This window comes from Misgurnus anguillicaudatus, chromosome 2, assembly GCF_027580225.2.
Source record: "Misgurnus anguillicaudatus chromosome 2, ASM2758022v2, whole genome shotgun sequence".
Classification (NCBI taxonomy): domain Eukaryota; kingdom Metazoa; phylum Chordata; class Actinopteri; order Cypriniformes; family Cobitidae; genus Misgurnus; species Misgurnus anguillicaudatus.
In genome coordinates this window covers 15300926-15325074 of record NC_073338.2, presented here as the reverse complement: position 1 = coordinate 15325074, position 24149 = coordinate 15300926, and the positions used below count along the sequence as shown (strand labels likewise).

The 24149-nt window shown below is 36.8% G+C and overlaps 1 protein-coding gene across 1 annotated transcript in view; it reads left to right on the top strand.

Annotated features, from left to right (window-relative positions):
* Window positions 1-24149, top strand: part of insra (insulin receptor a) — a 79869-nt gene that overhangs the window by 34929 nt on the left and 20791 nt on the right. The window contains exons 3-7 of the mRNA XM_055201609.2: window positions 13550-13871; window positions 22179-22318; window positions 22767-22911; window positions 23013-23227; window positions 23466-23592. Of these exons, the coding sequence (XP_055057584.2) occupies window positions 13550-13871; window positions 22179-22318; window positions 22767-22911; window positions 23013-23227; window positions 23466-23592 (949 nt within the window). The remainder of the gene's footprint in view (window positions 1-13549; window positions 13872-22178; window positions 22319-22766; window positions 22912-23012; window positions 23228-23465; window positions 23593-24149) is intronic.

Sequence of the window (24149 nt, the reverse complement as noted above, 5' to 3'; positions counted from 1 at the left end):
GGTTAATGGGCGTTTGTCAGTATGAATTAGCATTTAGTTAACTGGCTAGAGGAGCCAAACAGCATTGTCGTTTGTTTACATTTTTGCTACAACATAAAAATCCACCCCCTTTGTTGTGTGTTCATGGGAGGATTTGTGTAAATTTTGGGGTATCACTAACCCAGGAAGAAGCTCACAGTAGTTTATCCAGTTGTTTGTTTGAACATTATAAAAAGTGATTTTCTGTTAAAGAAAATATCTCTCATTGCACTGAACTTTAAGCGTTGTAACTTTGCAGATGTTGCTTATGCTCAAGCAGAAACATTACACACTAACTGAAGTTAATAAAGTGAAATCATAATCAAGGACACCTTTAAAAAAGCCACTTGAAAAACTATATGAGAGGTTTGTAATGTACTGCTATGCGGTTGCTAGGTTGTTCTGGGTTGTTGTTTGTATATTGCTACTTGGTTGCTTACTGGGCTAAGTCTAAAGAGCCCACCCCAAAGCTTCAGTGATATTCTGGTCACTAAATGTGGCTCTGGTCTATCTTTCAAAGCAAATTTGCATTCATATAGATAGTGCTGCTAGAAACAGAGCATTTAAGCACTCATTTTATTGTCCACATTTTTATATAACTCAGTTTTACATTGCATTGTTTGAAAACAGCTTTAAATTTGATATAATTGATATAATAAATGTTTTATGAGATATTAATATGAGTTTTTGTAGCTCAGTTGGCAGTGCAAAAGGTCTCTCTTTCTCTCTCTCTCTCTCTCTCTCTCTCTCTCTCTCTCTCTCTCTCTCTCTCTCTCTCTCTCTCTCTCTCTACGCGTGCAGAGGTGTCTCAAGACTGTTAATAACACTGTTTGCAACACTGTTTGCAAAGACCACAAACAAAAAAAGCGAAAAAGAGTTAAACTGCCCAACTAAAGGAAACACTGATCATCATAATGGGGACCAAACACTTTTAACTTTTAATTCTGGAAAAACATAGACAAATGTTGACAAATCAAGGTTTTTCCTAATTCAAAATGATGTGGAGGTGGTGCTATACTGATGCACACATATACTGTTATTGTGTACTGTGGCTCAACCACTCATTTTACATGCAACATATTTTTTGTTTAATAATAAAATGATTTAAAAACACTCTTTTATTTTATATACCAATAGCAGCAGTGTGCATTTACAGTCAGCAAACAGCAAAGCTGTTTAAAATCAAATGAAATATAACTTTTGCAATGTTTTGCAGTCTTTGGTGATTGCTGATTTGTACATGGTCATAAACATCATCTGTCACCTCTGTCATCCTTTACTCTTAACAAAGGAATTTTTTTCTGCCTTCATTGCTTATATATATATATATATATATATATATATATATATATATATATAAAGTTAAGATCCTAATCTAAAGCTCTTTCACGTCTTCTGTTATGCGTTCCACTCACTGATCTCTGATTGATTCGCTTGGCGACTGAATTATTTCAATTGTTCATTAAAACGAATCAGTTTAAAAGAATTTACATTTAGGAACCATTACTGCATCAGCTTGTGTCTGTACTGATTCACATGCAAAACATGAACGCGCAAGTTGAAAAATTTCCAATCAGGAGCTTGCTCTAGTAGTGACGTGATTACAGGAAGCGACCAGAGTCACAGAAGCCTCTCCGGTGATGTGAATTTTCACGTGAATGTCTCGATGACTAGAATTTCACGCTTGAATGAAGCGAGTAAACTCAAAATGTTCAATCGGCAAACTAGACACGAATTTGAACCAATAGTGATCGAGTCAAAGTAAGATTATTATTTAGTAACTTCCTTTTAGTTTTGTTATGTTTTCATGAGATAACTCAATCGCATGCAGTGTTTCCCACAGGATTTTGAGAGACTGTGGTGGTGATGACGTCACCCGCTAATTAGCATATATGTGACGTCATCATGTCGTGTTTGCGTTTGATTTAGTTCTGGCACCTGAAATATGTTTCACTTCTACTCTTTGATCTGTATCTGTATTTGATCTGTATTATATATCAAATTATATTTTAAGCCGAATTAAGCTGTTTTAAATAGTGAAATAAAAATGTAAATGGTAATCATGAAAATTCTCTTTGTGGGGGCCAGTGTTGATTCTGTGGTGGGCCACCACAAATAAATCAATGTATGGGAAACACTGGCATGGCGTCACCTGGACGTTTTGCGCGGCTGAACTCACAAAGCGCGAGGACATGGATTTGTCCTTGCATGCGTCTGTGCGACTGAATATAAGATTCCTAATTCCCTTCAGATCCCCATCGAAAACCAAAATGCTGCCAGACTTAAAAGGTGACGGGGCATCATCTATTTTAATTTTTGTTTCTCCAGTTCAAGCTGCTGGTGATTCAAGCGATGTCTGCGGTGAAGCACAGGTGACGCTGGCGCAGAGTAGATCGCATGTTGACGGTCAATGAATAAAATTAACAGAACGGCATATCGTATAAATATCCCCATCATGCTACGATACACATCGTGTCATTTTTGTATCACGAACTATCATACTGCGAACTATCGTTACATCCCTATAATCCACTGAGTGCAGGATGTTGGTGTCCGTGAAGACACATAACAGAGAAACCTGTCAAAAGAGCCGGAGGCGGCACAAAATTGGTCAAGGTCCAAAATCTCTATTCAGGAAAAACCTGAATTTATTTAATATAGTTTTTTTATTGCTTATCTAAGGCAGTGGCTAAAAGTCAGTTGCAATTCTTGTGTTTCTCTTTCATTCAGGGATTCTGCTCATCTTCGTCATCATCAGGTGTCTTTAATAATCAAATAATCCTCACTTAATTAATCACTTAAGTAACACTGCTTTAGTGTTACGTTTAACACCCTGCTGGTATTTCCCATATGAACACCAAGCAGTGTTAATTTAACACAGGGGACTTTACTGAGAGCATGTGTGGTACTTAACAACTTTATATGATATGAAGTATTACTCATTGAGTTACAAAACGAGTTATAGGGTTTGATTTACACTAATAATAGTGAAACGGAAGCACTCCAATCTTCAAAGGACACATTTACATTTATTCTTACAGCAGACACTTTTATCCAAAGTGACTTACAAATGAGAAAGCATTCATACATTTTGTTATATTTCAAAGTGACGGTGCAAGAGCTCGTTTTTCTGATTGTTGTAGCTGTGCTACCTCTCCTTTCCTTGTCTTTCTGCCAAAGGTTGCAGACACCAGAGCATTAAAGGGTTAACACACACAGTGACTCTGCCTCACAGACGGTAAAGGCCATTGAATGGTTACCTTCCACAGGCAGCAAACACATTGGTTAATGTCGAGGGTGGATCTCCGGTTAGGGCTGTAAAGCGAAACGGACTCTCTGGATCAGGACTCTACACACGCGGCACGCACGTATTCGCTCACGTCCACGTTCAGCAGAAAAGCGAGAGAGAGGGAGAGTGAGGCGCAGGGGCGGTAGGGGTTTTTGAAGAATTCGAGGAAAATGGATTTTCATGGAAAGAGATTTTCAAAGTCAACATGATTTGTTTTTTGTTCAATAGATGAGGTTTCTCTCTTTTGTGTTTGTTGTACTGACAATAGACAAGATTTACAGCATGTGGCTTGTTTTTCACTTGAACACCTCCATTGTTATCGAACCCACACCCCTTCTCTCGTTTGGTCATGGGCGGTCAGGTGGCCCTGCCTGAATTGTGCTTTAGAAAGGGACAGAGGGTAATGTTGTTTTTGCTCTTGAGCAAAACAACAACAGTTATTCACCCACCTGATGACCAGTGCTTTGTGGTTACGTGCAATAACATTCACGGGACCGTTTGAGTTCAAGGTTGTCTTGTGTGAAGAGCAATTTTGTTTTTACACCTTTTATCATTTCAGAGAAATGCATTGAGCAGCTGCAGTGGAAAAACAAAGTTCTTCTGAACCTGCGTATGATTTGAGTTTGAGCTCGGTTCACCGCCAGCATTCCCTTTTTTCAAGACAGCTTTTTCTCTGTTTTCCTTTCGTATTTGAAGTCTCTTCATTTTTCAGAAGCTCGACATAAATTCATGTCTTCGGTTTCGCACAATCCCTGGTTTTGTCAGAGCTTGTCAGGGTGCTTTGGAAATTTAAGCAAAGCCTTTCAGAACCTTCTTTACATGGATCTGAACATTTGTCAGAGCATTGTTAAAAAACAACTGTTCGTGTTTTTTCTGTCAGATGAGGACTTGATTGTTATGCAGAAGTTTGGAGATGTCATGATAGTGTCGGCATTGAGGCAGAAGTGGGTTTTGTGGGCCAAATTAACTCCAGGATTGTGAATATTCCTGTAAGAGATGGACTGGATTGTCCCCTGGGCAATTTAATATTAGTTCTGATAACATCTCTTGTTTACGCCTGTGTCTGTTTTTGTCTGGACATAGACTGGCATTGCAGTAATATTGCATTGGTAAATTACTGCGATACCTTAAGATATAGATTTTTTGAACACTCATATACATTGAAATACTAAATTAATAAAGAAACCGGTTATCTAAATATTTCTGTAACAAGAATAAATGAAACCTCTGTTATTAGATCTTTTATTAAAAAAAACACAACTGCTACCTGAAATGTTTAAAGTAAACAGCATTTGATTTTGATGATTATCAGTCATGTCATTCCAGTTGCCTGACGCCATCTTGAGTACCTTCCGAGTACTGTCTATAGCTAGCTTGCTACGATTACATCATATTTCCTGCCACATATCTTATTTTCTTGCTTTTAGTTTGTATATTCTATGCATTAGATTCATATAACCATAAATATGATGCATTTACATGTCATGTCATAGAAAAATGAGCCCACGTGTCTCGTGTCTTAGTCATCTCCACTGTTATTTTATAATCAAAAACAGCTAACATGAAAAAACTGTAAATATATGATGAACATAACAATACAAATTTACCAGGGCTTGACATTAACTTTTTGAGCAACTTGTCCTTCGGACAAGTAAATTTGTGTTTCACTTGTCCATGCACAAAAGTCACTTGTCTGGGTAAAGTTTTATAATATAATGTATTTTTTGTGTTTTGCTAATCAGTGGCGGAGCAAGGGATTTTTCATAGGGGTGGCCAGGCAGGGGCCAGCAGTTACTCTGGGGTGGCACATAAAATCTCTATCATCCAACCTTAAAATACTTTTTTAACTATTATAGGTGCGTTAAACACAATGATGTATAACATATAATTGCTTCAATACTTTAATTTTAATTCGTTACGGCAGACCTACAATCCAATCAGAGCCAGCTATGCTGCAGTATTTACGACAGTGGTAATGAACAATTACACTTCTAACCTGTAGGGGGAGCAAAGAGCAATAAGTCTTTAGTGTTGCTTTAAACAAGATTTTAAGCCCATTATGTGTTTTTACCGAACTTTAGAAGAGGAAAAAATACAGCTTAAAATAAGACTTAAATCGGCTTTTTTGACAAACAGTGATGAAAACGTGGTTGAAGTGCCTGTCATTTATATATTCACGCCTGAGCCTGAAGAAACATCACTCTCCACTCCATGCCGTCCTGCCCCTCCGTGTTTGGCAATCAGGTTTCATGCACGCGCAGCTTGTTTAGTAACAATAAACAGTAAGGTGTAAACCTGTGTGTGTGTGTGTCGGTGCGCTGCGCTCTCTGTTCAATATTCCGCTCGGTGTTTGCGCTACGGGTTCGTTAACAGCACATAACCTTAAGTAACATTGTTTGAAATTTAAGTTCAAGTTGTTGCCCAGCATAAGACTTTTGCAGAGTACTGCATATTGCTTTATATCAGCTGTATCAGCTTATATCTGATGTGACATCTATTTACAGAAAATAAAACTCTTAAAATTATTTTGAAACAGATTTTACTTGTTTATCTTAAATTTGGGACCTGATTTTGTTGGCTTTATATCATAGTTAGGCAAAATTATAATAAAATCAAATGTGCTGTCTTTGGTACAGAGCTGTTGCTAAAAATAATATTTTATATAAAAATATAACATTTATATTTCACCTTGGTACTGTACAAAAGTGAAGCGGAGAGAGATAAAATACAGGATATCTTTATAATACATCATAGAAGTCCAGGCTAAAGTCTGTAATTGAGTAATGGGATTTGGATGGAAGTAGTCAGGAAGTTGGGTTCCTGAACACTGATCCCTACTCAGTTAATATTAAAGATTTTAAGTTTATATTTTCACAGATTTTTTTTTTTTACATGATTTAGGATGATTTTATGTAGTAAACAGTAAATCACACAAAAAAACTGACTTTAGGAAAAGTCTGGGAAAGTTATGATAATGTGATGCATCGCAATGTATAGTATTGTGACACTCTGTATTGTCAATTGTATGTATTATGTCATCAGATGCCTTGTGGACGCAAGCCCGTCTTCCTCTCTTTGAAGTGATTTATTCTGGTTTTGACCACATCTAATGCTTCAGAGAGGAACTAATATGGGGATCCTAAAGCCAGCAACAAAACCACCACAACCAGGCTTACTTTGCAATTGAACTTTACTAATCTGTGTGTATTTGTATGAGGGATGTTGTTCGCGTGTTCAAATCAAGCTCATTCATATGTGCATTGAGGGACGCGTATGCTTCGTGGTTTATTTTTAACAGACTGTCTCAGAGACTCGCTCGCGGGTCACGTTGTTAGAAAGAGGCCAGTGAAGTCAGAAGAACTCATGTTGTTTACACGGTGGCTGTTCGACAGATGAAGGTCACAATATATATATTCTCTTCCCTTTGCCACATTTGTCTACATAAGGACTTCTGTGACCTCCTGATCTCGCTGTATTTATCTGTAGGGTTTTTTGCTTTGTGTATCGTATGTCACATATGGCCTTCTTCACGTCCGCCTTTTCGTAGGGGTGTTGGGATAAAGAAATATGTAAACACTTGTGAGTTTTCCTGACTTCAGTGGGAGAGAAAGACTTACAAGACTCTTGTCAAACAACTGGAAGCCGTGTCCTGCTCGCTGTACATTTTGTGGGTTTATAGGTTTTTGTGTGGGAACGTAAGTGAGAGAGCGCGCATTAAAGGCAGAGGAATGTGGTTACACCATTTTAGGAGCTGCTTATCAAGAGTAAGCCATTTTGTCAAAGTTTTAAGGTTTAGAAATGTATACTGGTGTTTCTAGCAGGTATAAAAACAGTGGTTGCTGTTGTGGGACCATACAGGCAATGCGTGTCTAAAGTTACTTTGAACGGAAAGCACTTGTTATATGATATTCGTGTTACAATTACATTTGAGGAGCTCGGATACAAAAGCCTTTTAAATGTCTCCCTTGTCAAAAATGAGATAATGATATTAACCGAATCCTTTCGCCGCATAATATTCATTCATTAAATACTTTTGCTTCACATCCGCTTAATCACGGCCTCAGGCGTTTTAGGCAGAGTCCATTAAGAGTCTGATAAAAAAAAAATTATTTACAGGAAAGCATTTTAGATGGACTAAGAGGTTTTTGCATATGAGCTCTTTATTTTATTTATTTATCAGATACTCTGATCCCCAGCGGGTGTAAAATACTATAACACAAGCCATTGGAGAAGTTAAAACTTAAGGAATATTTCAGCCAAATATGAAAATTCTCTTATTTACTGTATGTATATGACTCTTTTCTTCAGTTGAACAAATTTTTTAATTAAAATTCTGGTATGTTTTTCAATTTGGGCTCAACATGGCAAAGTTTGGTTTTCAAATGCATTTTTTTCTGCTTTTTCGATTTTTATTTTTTAAATTGTTGTCTTTGTCATTGTCACAAGAAAAGTGTCATTCGCACATGATTAGTCACAACTAGTCTGGGGTCACAACTAATTGTTTGCAGAATATATGTAGGTGTACTGTGTATAATAATTATGTTTATATAAATACACACACATACATGTATAATTTGAATAGAAAAAATTATATAATCAATATTTATATATAAAAACATGTATATACACATGCAAATATTTATATACGCGCGTGTGTGTGTGTGTGTCTGTGTGTGTGTGTCTGTGTGTGTGTGTGTGTGTGTGTGTGTGTGTGTGTGTGTGTGTGAGTGTGTGTGTGCGTTTACTAGACCTGGGCATAGATTAATCTAAATTAATCTCATACAAAATAAAAGTATTTTTTGCATAATATATGAGTTTGTGATGTGTGTAAATATTATGTATATTTAAACACACACACACACACACACACACACACACACACACACACACACACACACACACACACACACACACACACACACACACACACACACACACACACACACACACACACACACACACACACACATACATATATATATATATATATATATATGAAGAGTTTAGTTGCAAACCATTTTTTAACATTTTTCTCAAAACATGTTTATTATTACGTTATCATGTTATTATTTTGTTTTATGGTGCTTCTTAGCTGTATTTATTAAGTTATGAAGGTTTAAATCAAAACAAACCAACTGCAGTTGCATTGAAATTAATTGGAATGCACAACCAAAAAACGAGATTTCTGAACAATTAAAAAAACGGTGGTTATCTGGTTTTGCAACGAAACTCTTCATATATAAGAGATGTTTTATTTAAATATCGTTTTTATTTATATATAATTTAGAATATATAAAAATATAAATAAATATATACACATGTTAATGTTTCTTAAATACATACATAAATGTGTGTGTATTTATATATACATAATAATTAATATGTATATATAAATAAATTATATACAAATATTAATAAAAATTCATATTTATGTATGCAAAAAATTACTTTTATTTTGTATGAGATTAATCTATGCCCAGCCCTAGTTTTTACATAATTTTTATACACCATACATTGTTATTTTAACAAAGACTTTATTTTTATTCAAAGACTTTATGCCTACTAATCCCTAGGCATACCTAATCTGGGGGCATTCTGTGATTTACAAATTACCCCCACATCAAAATTGTTCTGTGAATTATGGTAGGTCATTGGCGGGGAACTTTTACTTTACAAATTACAGACATTGCTGATTCACACGGGATTACGACCGCAGCCTCCACGATTATTACAAAGGACTAGAGGTCACAAGTAGAGATGCATCGATATTAGGGGTGTCACGATTCTCCAAATCCTCGATTTCGATTACATTATGCTTCGATTCTATTCTCGATTTTTACTTTTTTTGAAAGCACAAAAAATGCTATGGCATTTATAGACTAGATTTTATGAAATATAATATCTGACCTTGAACCCAGAGATGCCCTGCCATGTAAGTTGTGCTGCCAGTGGAAAAATATGGTACACTCATATACCTGATAAAATTAAACTTCCTGTCAGTACTTTGCACCTTGTCATTTAAACGTGAGTGGGAGTAATGCCGACTTTACAATTGATGAAATAAGATTGCGCAACTTTCACACGCTTGCAAAATGAAACTGCGGAGATTAGCCGCTTTAGTTTTATCAATGAAAGCTAAAAATAAAGCTGTACACCGTGTGTTCACACCAGAAGTCAGAAAAGACGTAAAACTTTGTTTGGGTTTCCAATAATGTTCGTTTGGGAAATCAAATCGTATAAAGTCTGAGACGCGTTGTGATTGTCTGTTGATCATACATGTTTAGTGTCTCAGTCAGGAGATTAAACCCTTATCTGAGTTTACATGATTTAATGTGCATGCTCTTGCTCAAGAATGACAGTGGGTGTATCATTTCTAGTGTAAAGAATTGGACAAATATTAAAGATTCAAATGAATTTACACGTTGGCTAAAAATAAGCATTTCTCCATCTAAAGTGAAAGTGTAGATGACATCTGCGAGACGAGTCCTCTAGCACCCTCTGCAGGCATTTGTTATAATACATAATGCTGGTTTATTACACAGCAGGGGGGTAGGCAGAAATTGTCAAATGAAATGAAAATAGCTAAAGTTCTCCCATTATATAAAGAAGGTGATAAGCATTTGTTTTCTAATTATAGACCCATTTCTTTGCTTTCTCAATTCTCTAAAATATTAGAAAAGTTATTTGTTAAAAGGATGGATAACTATATAGAATTAAACAACATTTTAACGGAACAACAATTTGGTTTTAGAGAAAATAGGTCCACAACAATGGCAGTTATTAATTTAGTTGAAAATATTACACAAGCAATGAATAAAAAAACAGTATACAGTTGGAATTTTTTTAGATTTACAGAAAGCTTTTGACACAATAGACCATAACATCTTATTATATAAATTGCAAAAGTATGGTTTCAGGGGGATAGCACAGTCTTGGGTTGAAAATTATCTAACAAATAGGCTTCAGTACGTACACATAAATGGTGTAGATTCTAATTTGCAGAGAATAAGTTGTGGAGTTCCCCAAGGCTCGGTGTTGGGACCTAAGTTATTTTTGCTTTATATTAATGATATTTGTAAGGTGTCTGATGTACTCAATTATGTTTTATTTGCTGATGACACCAATGTTTATTGCTCGGGTCAAAATCTGGAAGAGTTGGTAATGGTAGTGGAGAGGGAACTGTACAAATTAAAGAGTTGGTTTGACTTAAATAAATTATCTTTGAATTTATCTAAAACAAAATTTATGGTATTTAATAATAAATTGATAGAAAATGATATTAATATTAAAATTGAAAATCATTTGTTAGAAAGAGTTAATTACATTAAGTTTTTAGGAGTGATTATTGATCATAAAATGGCATGGACATACCATATACAAAATGTTCAAAAGAAAATATCAAAAATAATTGCTATTTTATATAAATTGCAATATATTTTGAATAAAAGTGCATTATATATATTGTACAGTTCTCTCATCACTCCATATTTAACATATGGAATAGAAATCTGGGGGAATACTTATAAAGTTAGAACTACTCCAGTTTTTCTACTACAAAAAAAGGCTATCAGAATAATTACACATTCTTCATATAATACTCCAACGAATTCTTTGTTTATTCAGTTAAAAACATTAAAATTCTATGATTTGGTAGATTTGTATACAGCTAAATTTGTGTATAAGGCAAGACAACATACTCTCCCTCAGTCCTTGCAAGCTATGTTTAGCTTGAGAGACAGTATTTATGATCTAAGAGGGGCTTATATGTTTAATATACCGTATTGTAGAACAAATTTAAGAAGACACTGTCCATCAAATAAAGGTGTTCAGCTTTGGAATAGCTTCCCAGATGAGTTAAAAAAGGTCAGGTCATTAATACAATTTAAAATACTTTATAAAGGATTGGTATTAAAAAGATATATTGAATAGCAATGATAAAATTAATAGTGAAAATAATAACAATAATAATAATGCATGTACTTCTAAATATATATTGAAAATATTTTATTTCGCCATATTAAATAATGAAAATTACTGCTGCTTGTATGGAGTTAAGGGTGGGCTTAATAAGCTTTTGCTTCAGCCTACACCTTTTGGTCAATAAAAGTGTAATGGAATTTTTATTTTTATTTTTTATTTTTATTAATATTCTTCTTTTTTTTCTCTTTTTGAATGATTTTGTATGTGTATATCCATAACTGTATGTACTTACACGTTTTTATGTTTCATGTGCAAAATGATGCAAATGGAATTTTCTTTTGTTGACCAAAAAAAATCTAATAAATAAAATAAATAAAAAAATATTTTGGGCGGGCCGGGGCAAAAGTGAGTGGGCCAATAGTTTATTCTAGAATAAAATGACTTAAATAATAATAAAACCTTAGAGTAGAAAAAAGAATAGACAATCTGCAAAAACAGTGACATCTTTCCTTTGCAATCATCAGCCTGGTGGAAATTAAGCTTTTGTGCCAAAAAATAGCAACTCGTTTAAATAAACAATGTAACTTAACCTATAAGGCATACATCTATACACAACACAACACTTAGTTAAATCACTTCCCGAGCAAAAATTGAGGAAATGAGTTAAACAACATGCTTACCTTTGTTGTTTTCATTCTACAAAACAAGACGTAAACGCCTGGGTTTAATGTTGAAAACAGAAATGATATCATTATAGTCCAAAGAGTCACAGAGTTATTTTTCAAAAAACAAAAGGCACAGGTTTTTGAGGCGAGTAGTACTCATGGATTCAAATTGGGTTGTACGTGGTTCATCAATTGCCGTTAGATCGGCGGGTTAACCTGTGTCAGTCTGACCGGAGAGCGCACTGGAACTGCCGCCAGGGAGCAAGCGGCAACCGGCGTCACCAGCGCGCCTGACTAGCCGCCTTGTGGGTTGATGAGTCTGAAGAACTGGGCTGGTATGACTCGGCAGATGGAGGCAGTGGCGTATCGTCTTCCTCAATTCTTGCTTTTTTAAATAACACATTAAAGAAACTTTAGCCATTATTGTGGCAATTTTAATATTAGCTAAAAAAGCAGTTAGCAAAGTTAGCTGGCTGGCTGCCAGAGCCCGTCGCTCCCCACAGAGTCTACCTGTCAGAACCCCTAGCAACCAATTACGTTCCGGACCGGAGGCTTCCTGCAACTTGCTTTAACAACTCCATTTTATTTAGAAAGCAAATTATACACACACCGGTCAACAATAAATCAGGATTATATTAATATATTTTCTTAAATACATTTGAATAATAAAAATAAACAAAAAAATTATTTTGATTAAACTTGCCTGGGCGGGCCAGGGAGTTATGTGGGCGGGCCAGTGCCGCCCTGGCCCATTACTGGCTACGCCCCTGTTACACAGGCTACATATAAATGTGATGTGTTTGTTATTGTAATGTTGTTTAATGTAACTTTATTTGCAATTATTATTGGATCGTAATTATTATGTCATTTTAAAGGTTATTGCTCACTTGAGTCTATTTTTATTACCAAAAATATCAAATTACTTCACTATCAATTAGCAAAATAATTGTCAGTGACATAGCTTTATATGCACAAAGTGATTGATTTTGTTCAGTCTGATGGTTTACTTTGGGGCATATAGTAAATGATGATAAAAAAGTTAAACAATTTTTGTGTTTGCACCATATTTTAGTGAAATATATTTTGAGTAACCTTTCTTTTGTATTGGTGTTTCAAATAGCCCATCATAATCTGTAGTTTAAGCTTGTCAAGTGTTAATGGCAGATACGTTACTAGGTAGTTTCAACAATGTTTTCAACAATGCGTCCGCCCCTGGAAAAAGTTCAGGCTCAGGATTTTTTTTGCTTTAACCCCTGTGGAAGTCATACAGAGAAACACAGGTTAATGGTTAATGTACCTGCAATTATATAATCACCCACATCCATCTTTTATCCATCATAAGACCAATGCGGTTGATGCAACAAACAAAAATATGCCCTGATGTATGATTACTGCTTAAAAACCTCTACTTATCTTGTATGCAATGCTTTCATTGTAAGTAGGCATGCCTTTTTGTAAGTGTACTTATGTTGAGTCAACATTATTTTATGATGTCATTGATAGCACTTGATAAGTGATAATGCTTTTTGCGAGATGTAAGCAAAACTGGTCCAGAAGCACTTTTAACACTACATAGATGTTTGGATAAAATATTCAATATAATTAAATAAATTAAATATTCAGCTTGGATAAGTAATCGTTTTTCTCTCCCCTACAGTGTGTCCGTCCTCATGCAAGCACCGTTCCTGCACTAAAGACAACCGCTGCTGTCATGAACAGTGTCTGGGTGGCTGCTTGGAGCCAAACTCCACTAGCAAATGCGTGGCCTGTCGCAACTACATGCACAATAACACGTGCGTTGAGAGATGCCCGCCTGGCTTCTTCACCTTCAAGGGCTGGCGCTGCGTCAACTTCAGCTTTTGCCAGGAGCTCCACAACAAGTGCAAGCAGAGCAAAGGTGACTGCCACGAGTACGTCATCCACGACGGTGCCTGCATCCCAGAGTGTCCTTCAGGGTACACCACTGTAAACTCTACCACGTAAGTAACCTACTAACGTACGCTTTTACATCAATGCATTGCACATCTCACCGACGTGTCTTGAATGATACTTCTCTGTGCAAGGCCTAACAGCGAAGTAGTGCGTAAGAAAAGCTTTTGTGTATTCGGCGTGACTTGTCAAAAGAAAGATGCTCAAGCGGTTGTGCGTCATGTTGGGTTGATGGAGCTTTAATGGTTATGCTAAATAAATAATTTTACGACACAACAGACAACACAAGAATTTCCTGACAAATCATGCCCGCCTCTGCGATAGCCCTGTAAATAGCAAAAAAGGCTGCGCTTTTTAGGCACATGGCGTCTCGACTTTTGGAAAGAGGGTGTGCGGTTAGCAAAATGGCAGAATGGTTGAAATCACTTACATGACCTTTATTTACTTAAGTATATCTCTTCGTTAAATGTTTCTTTAGATTCAGGCTTACAGTGTTTACAGTTTCTATATAAAATGCAGCAAGACCAGAGGCTTGGCATCTCTCTCTCTCTCTCTCAGATTTACAGCTAAGTGGAAATAACTGAGAAAACATGTTTATAACAAGCTTAGACGATGCTGAGGATGGTTGATGGTTGTTCGGCTCAAGTGATGCATTCTTACTGTTTGTATTGTACCACTTTGTGAACAAGTGAAGATGGCTTAGGGTGATCAGGGTGCCACCGACCGCAAAAAATTGGTTGGACACTCAAAAGATCACTTTGGAGAAAGAAATCTATTGTATGATGATGAGTTTAAGTGTGGGTATGTGTTTTAAAGTGCTGACCCAATGTAAGGTTTGGCAGTGGACCTTAAGTCTATTTAAAGAAGATCAAGAGGAATTGGACTTTCACAGACCGCCTCTATTTTATAGATTTTTCAGGACACTGTTTTGTATTGTTTGTTTGTGGTAGAAATACAGGATGACCAATGTCTCGTTCTTGCTATTTCTATACCCACATGCATATCTGTATGCGGAAGGACGATTGGCCACATAAGTGTTGGGTTTCTCAGATTCATCGACATAATGGTCACTATGATTTCCAGACATTGCTTTGGTCCAGATGTGGGCAGACACCAGCAAAACCCTTTAAAGAAAAAGCAAAGCATACAATCGAGATATTTAGATATAATATAAATATCTTATTTGATATGTGACCCTGGACCACAAAACCAGTTTTAAGTTACACTGGTGTATTTGTAGCAATAGCAATAACATTGTATGGGTCAAAATTATTTATTTTTATGTTATGCCTAAAATCATTAGTATATTATGTAAAGATGATGTTTGGTGAAGATCTTTTGAGAATTTCCTACTGTAAATATATTACAAACTTTGTTTTTGTGAGTGTATGCAGTTGCTAAGGACTTCATTTGGACAACTTTAAAAGCAGTTTTCTCAATATTGTCCTATCCTAACAAACCATACATCAATCAAAAGCTTATTTATTCAACTTTCAATTGATGTAGAAGTCTAAATTTAAACAAAAATGACCCTTATAACTGATTTTGTAGTCCAGGTTCACACACATCATGGATGGATGGATGAATATATGCATGGATGAATATATGCATGGATGATATATGGATAGATATATGGATGGATGGTTGGCACAGAGGCTGGACAGACATTGCACAGATATATGGATGGATATATAGATAGATAGATGGATGGATATATAGATAGATGGAGTGATATATGGATGGATGTGTGGATAATGAATGGATTGATGGATGGATGAATATATGCATGGATGATATATGGATGAATAGTTGGCACAGAGGCTGGACAGACATTGCACAGATATATGGATAGATGGATGGACATATAGATAGATGGAGGGATATATGGATGGATGTGTGGATGATGAATGGATTGATGGATGGATGAATATGGGTGATTCTCACAAAAACTTTGTTTTAAACATGTCAAGCATGAAAATGTAAAAATTGCTTAAATTTACTTTTTTCCCACCAGACATTGAAAAACAAAGTCTGGAGTAAATGGGAACATTAATTTAAAAACTTTTACTTATCATTTAACACTTTTTGTAACATAATTTAAAAAATTACCGCAACAGGCAGAAAACATCAACACTGACATATTTTCAAAATGACATGACAAACCTGAAAGAACATAATTTGGAGATTCTGCACATGCATTTAAAATCAAAGTATTATGCTTCTATTAATTAAATTAACATTTAATAAGCATCTGTTGCGGTAATGATAATCAAAATGTCGTGTAAGCATTCTGACAAGACAATATTTCAAATTAACTGTAAAAAAATGATCTTACCTGGTAGCCATCTTGAAGTAACTGGTCCATGTGCTTGGTCACTCAAAATCAAACTTTATTAAAATTCTGTATGTGTGCTTAAACTGTTCTCAAAAAGTGTTGCGGAGGATGAGAACACCAGGCATGGACACATCATTTTCCTAATTTTTCTTCATTATTATTATACATGAATATTCAGTAAACATTTTTTCTGTCATCTAAAGTAGTCTAGCAAAACATCCATTTATTTTTTTTCTTAATATTTTTATGTTAATTTGATTAAATTACAACATAACGCATGTTCAAACACAGCCGGACACATTGCGGTAATGAGAATTTCAGCAGAAAATTAGATAAAATTTACAATTATAAATTCTTATGTTGAAATCACACATTGTGCAAAGTAGAACACAGTATTGTGTTAATTCTGATGCTTTTTAATGTTACTATATTACACATTTTAAAGCTAAAATCATTAGTGCCGTGGTGTTTCAATGGTTTCGTGAGAATCACCCATATATGCATGGATGATATATGGATGGATATATGGATGGATGGTTGGCACAGAGACTGGACAGACATTGCACAGATATATGGATAAATGGATGTATGGATATAAAGATAGATGGATGGATATATAGATTGATGGATGGATGAATATATGCATGGATGATATATGGATTGATATATGGATGGATGATTGGCACAGAGCCTGGACAGACATTGCACAGATTAGGGCTGCACGATAATGAGAAAATATGCGATAGTTCTGTTGGTGGGTGCGATGGCGATATGCCTTGCGATATGTCTTACTTAGAGAAATTCTTTTTTTATTTGCTTTTATTTTAGCATTTAGATATGTAATGAAATAAAGAGGTAATGCATATTCTAAAGATGTAATTAAAATATGCTATACATGTGACAAAAAACTAGTAATGTGTGACCATAATGCAATACTTTGATTTATTGAATATTTATATTAATTTCATAAATCCAACCACTCCAAACTCTCTTTCCTTTCTCTTTGACATGAACAAAGCTGAATGAACTTGTGGATATGACCCCCTTTAAATGGATTTATTAACATTGTGAAAGGTGTAGAAAGACTAACTTTATACAATAAAATGTATAGTACAGTGTTTCCTCTAGGATATTTTCCAGCTGTGGCGGCAGGGGGCGCCCATGATGATTATAAATGTACATTTTTTTTTAATGTAGAATATAGGCTACAGTAAACTAACATGTATTTTTTTATAATTTTCATGCTGTCATTTACTTTTCCTTATATTTATAGCATATTGCTTTTCTATGTTTAATCTAAACTGTATTTTCTTAAAAAATACGTAAGTTTTATATTTTATAGCTTCATACGGATCTTTCATTGTAGTTTTAATGTGTGCAAGTTCGTGCTCATGTTTAGCGTTACAGAGCTGTTGCAAAGTCACGCACAGTCCTGTTTGATAATTCGCACCGCTGTGATTTGACAGAACACCTGACCAGTTATCCGACATCAGCAGCAATTTATTCCAGCATTCCACACTCGGCCTGTTTGACATAAAGAGCCCGACCCGGTCACACCGCAAATCGCGCAGCTAAATATAAACCTTTAACGTTCTTCAGACAGAGCTTAAACACAAATAAGCCATTTAAAAACTGCTACCTATCGGAATCGAGTCGAATTTTGGTCTTGGATGTTAGACCTGCAGTTTAGCATACTCTTTATTGAGTCCCGACCTGCATCTACAACGCAAATGACACTTTAATATTATTACACCCGTTACATCAAATATTATGCGGTTCACCCGCGGGTACCCCGATCCTGTTGTCTGAAAACATATATGAAACCGTCTCACCGTCTGCCTCAAGTTTTTATTACCAACGTCCGTCTCGTCCACGGGAATAATGTAAGTTTCCTTCCAAACAGATTTGACTATTAATGTCTTGCAGTCCCATAAGTAGTATTCAGTGTTTAGCCTTTTGTTTTTGGACAAACATCTTATCATTTAATGTGAAACTTTGTGAGGGTCGATCTGAAGCTCAGAAGATTGACTGACAGCTGAGTGGTCAGCAGCGCGCTGCGCTTATAGTCTATATTCTGAATAACTAATGGCCTGATAAGTTGATAATATGAGTACAGTGATTACAAATGAATGTCCAAAAAACTTGTAATATGTTAAATCGAAAGTTTAATCATGTCTTTTCTCGCAGCCCAGCGCTGAGTCCGTGTATATGCGCATGTGAAAAGCATACGCGTGATGACCTTGCAACTTAAATTACCCTTAATTTATTGCCATACAGATAAAAGTAAAATAACATTCGAAACTAAAAATTGTTTTTTTTTTATTTGTGTAAACTCACAATAAGGAGAAAACCTTGTGCTTATTTAAAATCATTAAAAACATGACGTGCTTTCTGCTGCTTTGGTTTAACAGCGCTTCACAAAAAAAGAACAGCAACTCTTAAAATACTTTTTTATTCGTTTTGTCAATCTGATAATTATAACATATTTCGTGTAGGCTTATTTATTTTATTATTATTTTTCAAAACAGAGACGTAGCCTAATCATCATCTGTTGATTTAAATCTATTTGTTCATGAAACTAAACCCATGGGGGAAATGATGATATTTTAGGAGATTTATTTATTATAAATGAGTGAACAACGCAAATCCAGAAAGGAATTTATTTCTTTAAAACAGCCAGTCTGGCAGGGCGGACATTTCGGTAACTTTATTTATTTTGCGAGCTGCCGCCGTGGGTTTTGTCTAGAAGGTATACAGAAAATGCAGAAAAGTTTAGGATTAGATTTGGAGGTAGGATTTTTAGGATGAAAACAGCGGCTCTGCCTAAATGAGAGACAAATACATTCTACAATCCTGTAAAATTTTGTGTTTAGAGTTGGGTTTGGGTGAAGGATTAGGAAAAAACAGTGCTCATCCGGCGAGATTTCGTTTGCTGTATCCCTTCTATCCTCAACCACAGACGTGGCGGGGATGTTTTAGGCGTGGCGGCCCGCCACGATTGAATGTATATAGCGGAAACACTGTAGTATATTAATGATAGACAATGCAGGTCTATGGATTATAAATAGGTCTAAAGATTATAAAGTTGATAGGTTTGTGTAGAAGCAGTAAAACTGCCTCTCTTTCTATTCCTCTGTTGCAGATTAAAAGAGCTTAATCCTTAATTATTTTAGATTCAAAAGTATACTCTATATAAAGTATGTAGATTCAGCTTACATAATGACTGTTTGACAGTTTGAGCTGCTCGTTCAGTACATGGGCTTGGCATTAACATTGGTTATTTGCTACCATCTTTGTAGCAAACCTTTTAGATATAAAAAGACGGTTCATTGATAATAATACTATAAACATGGGAGAAAGAAAGTGCAGCGTGTGGCCGTGACTTTATATAAACAAGAGTCAGTTTGCATCGCCATAGAAACCGGAGGTACGCTTGACACTGCACATGCGCTATAGTGCGTTAGCGCTGACTGACTCTTCACGGCCGTCTCTGATCGACTTGGGTTGAAACAGACCCGGTACCTGAAGTAATTAAAACGGGACCGACTCGGACCCAACTGACCTTTCAAAATATAGACTCGTGTCCTTCCGTGAAGACCTCTAATGGATACAACTATGATCAAGTTCAGGAACATGGAAGGATACAATGATTCAATGTGACACTAAGCTTTGCGTCGCACCTAATTCATCGAGAAACAGAAAGCACGCGAACGCACAGCGAACTCATCAGAAAAGTCACGACGTGCTCGCACGCATAATGTCATTATCACGGACAAAAAAAGACAAAATTTGATGCTAAATATACGTGGGCAGTTGTTAATATACTTGAGAGAGCCGCCCAAGTAAAGTAAGTGTGTGGGAACCACCTTCTGATAGGTGTAATTTGGACGATCTAAGCATGCAACACCCAAATGATAGACACGTAAAATAAATGCAAGTTATCGCAGCTCCCTGCGATACGCATATCGCATATACAGTTATCGCGATGGCGATACATTTTCGATATATCGTGCAGCCCTAGCACAGATATATGGATGGATGGATGGATGGATATATAGATAGATGGATGGGTATATAGATAGATGGAGGGATATATGGATGGATATATGGATGGATGAATATATGCATGGATGGTATATGGATGGATGGTTGACACAGAGACTGGACAGACATTGCACAGATATATGGATAGATGGATGGATATAAAGATAGATGGAGGGGTATATGGATGGAAGTGTGGATGATGAATGGATTGGATGGATGGATGGATAAATGAATGAATATATGCCTGTGTGATATATGGATGGATATACGGATAGATGGAGGGGTATATGGATGGATGTGTGGATGATGAATTGATATATGGATGGATGAATATATGCATGAGTGATATGTGGACGGATATATGGATGGCACAAAGACTGGACAGACATTGGGCAGATATATGGATTGATGGATGGATTTATAGATGGATGGATGCGTGGATGATAAATGAATGGATGGATGCGTGGATTAGTGATGGGTCGTTCGCGAACGAGCTGGCTCTAGGAGCTGATTCTTTGTAGTGAACGAGCAGAGCCGAATCTTCAGACGCAGGCAGGGGTGGGACCGTAAGAGCCGGCTCTTCTAAGGGAGCCGAGCAAGAAGAGCCGAATCTATGAAAAGAGCCAAACTGCCATCACTAAAATGTAGAGCCGGAGCTTGAGCCGAAAGATCCGAATCTATGGAAAGAGCCGGACTGCCCATCACTAGCGTGGATGATAAATGGATGAATGGATGGATGGATGGATTGATATAGATGGGTAGGTAGATAGATGGTAGGTAGATGGGTAGATAAGTAGATGGGTAGATGGATGGATGGATGGATATGTGCATGCATATATGGATGAATGAATGCGCAGAAGCTGGACAGACATTGGGCAGATATGGATGGATGGATGCGTGGATGATGAATGCATGGAGGATGGATATTAATATGGATGGATGGATGAATGGATATAATATATATGGATGGATGTTTTTTTATTCTGCACCCTATTTATGACCTCTGGGTTGGGCAGAGAGGGAGTGAAGTCTGCAGGCACAAATCACAGAGACTGGACAGACTGCGCAGAGGTCACGTCTCTCGTCCCGTGCTGACACCCGAGGTTACCGTATCTGTGTGTTAGCTAATCTCCAATGCGATATCATGAGTTTCAACACTCCATTCCCTTTTGTTTCCCCCGCTGCCTGTCTCTCCCTGTCTGTTAGCTGCGTAGACAGGGAGCGCCGTCTGGCCACTGACAGATAAACGACTCTGAGTTGCATCCTTGCTGCGGGGAGACACGGCACTCTGGACTCTGATGTGTCTGCAATACGAATTTCACCCACGCACCAGCTTTTCTTCAGATTAGCTGGATATGGCTCAGCACATTCTGTCCTTTTTGGCAGGTGTCACAAACTAGGAAAAGACAGCAAATCACTGCGACAAAGGAATTAACAATATTGGCCAATGGATGTTTTCTGCCACATTCTTGGCACGGATACAAATTTGATAAAAGCGTTCGTTTCTGTTTTGACACTGGTTTGGTTATAAACAGCACCTGTAGGTATAGGTTAACGCTTACTGCAGTCAAAGAAATATGCAAAAAACTTCACAGGAACCGGTGGTGCGGGAAGCACAGAGCACAAATTCTTCCTCGGCCAGTCCCGGCGCATTCACAAAAACAATGGGTCATTAAGTTGTGTCTCTGGCACGTCTGAGAGAATGTCTCATTCGTCTTTGATTTCACCCTCGCCCTGCCCCGCGAGGTCACTGCTGCAAAACAGCACTGGCATTTGCGCAACAGGATCCGCGTCCTTGACAGGAACCGTTCATTATTGTCCTAATTCCACAAATCTGCCTACACGTCAGCGAAAATAGAAACACTCCATCATATTTGAATTTCTTTGTTTGTTTCCACATTCTGTTGGCATTGTGACTAATTGATTCCTATATATTGTATGGGTTGGTGTACATGTGACCTTTTGTCCTGTGCCACAGGTTAAACTGCTCGCCCTGCGCTGGCCTCTGCCCTAAAGTGTGTATGGGACAGAAGACGGTGGACTCGGTCACAGCGGCTCAGGCTCTGAGAGGATGCACCGTGCTTAACGGCAGTTTGCTGATTAACGTCCGCGGAGGGACTAAGAACATTTTTTTTTCGATTCTGATTGGTTGACTGTTGTTACAAGGTGTCCTGGGATTGTTGACAGTATTGCACTTAATATCAGTAGCTTTGGTTGTTTTAAACAAAATATAAAAAGTTGTCACATGCAAAATTTTATCAGATGGACCATGCTTATGCAGAATGATAGACTTTGGACAGTAAAAATAACAAAAAAAATTGTGACCCAAATCAGATTTTAAATAAATCAATGAACAGTCTATCATCTCTTATTTAATGTGTAACAAATTGAAAAATAAATAATAAAGAGCATAGAATATATTTTATTAGTGCATATTGTATTTATATAATGTAATTAACATATAGCTATTGCAGTATACTGAGCAGATAGTTACAAGCCACACATAAATTGTGACAATCCAGATTTTACGCAAAACTAAAGCTTAGTTTCCTCCTCCTCTTCTCAGATAACATAGCAGCAGAGCTGGAAGCCAACCTGGGTCAACTGGAGGAGATCACAGGTTACCTTACAGTGCGACGCTCCTACGCCCTTGTCTCGCTCTCCTTCCTCCGCAAGCTCCGGATCATCCGCGGAGAGACACGGGAATCCACGTATGAGTCTCATTATAAAATAATAAAATGTTGGTTGGATTTTATTCGAGTTTTCTAATCAACATCCAACCCTCTCCTCATTTTCTCATCTTTCACATCAGGAATTATTCGTTCTACGCCTTTGATAACCAGAACTTGCGTCAGCTGTGGGACTGGTCCAAACACAACCTGACCATCCTGCAGGGTCGCATGTTCTTCCAACACAACTCCAAGCTCTGCATGTCCGAGATCCTGAAAATGGAAGAGGTGACGGGCACCAAGGGCCGGCAGATAAACACTGACATCACTTCTAAAACCAATGGAGATCAGGCATCATGTGAGGAAACTAAAAACATTTGACATCATGCGCTGTAAAATATGATTTGTTGTTTCTACTTAAAATAAGTTACCTGGTTGCCTTAAAATTTGAGCTGATTAAAAAAAAATATTGTCAACTTATATTTTTGTGTTGAAATAACTCAGAATTGTAAGGAAACCAGGTAACAAAATTTTTTTTACAGTGTACCTTACATGTTGATGACGACAGTTCCTAGACTATTGTTTGTTTTTTCTAGGTGAGAGCAAGGTGTTGAATTTCACTCAGATTCGCACCCTTTCAGACAAGATCATGATTAAATGGGAGCCTTTCTGGCCGCCAGATTTTCGGGACCTGCTGGGGTTCATGGTTTTGTATAAGGAGGCGTAAGTTTAATCTCTCACACACAGGTCACTTCGGTCTTGATCAAACACATGGTAGTGTGAACGACTGCAGTGGCGTTTGCATTTTCGTTTTTATTTACGCAGACAGCTTTTTTATAATATCAAACTTCCAGTTTGAGTCAACTGCATTTGTAGCGTAATGGTTCTTGTTAAAGGAATATTCCATTTTCTTAAAAGAAAAATCCAGATCATTTACTCACCACCATGTCATCCAAAATGTTGATGTCTTTCTTTGTTCAGTCGAGAAGAAATTATGTTTTTTGAGGAAAACATTGCAGGATTTTTCTCATTTTAATGGACTTAAATAGAGCCCAACATTTAATACTTAACTCAACACTTTTTTTTGAGTTTCAAAGGACTATAAACAATCCCAAACGAGGCATAAGGGTCTTATCTAGTGAAACGATTGTCATTTTTGACAGGAAAGGTAAAGGATGTGCACTTTTAAACCACAATTTCTCGTCTAGATCCGGTCCAGCGTGACCTAACGTAAATGCGTAGTGATGTAGGGAGGTCACGTGTTACATATATGAAACGCA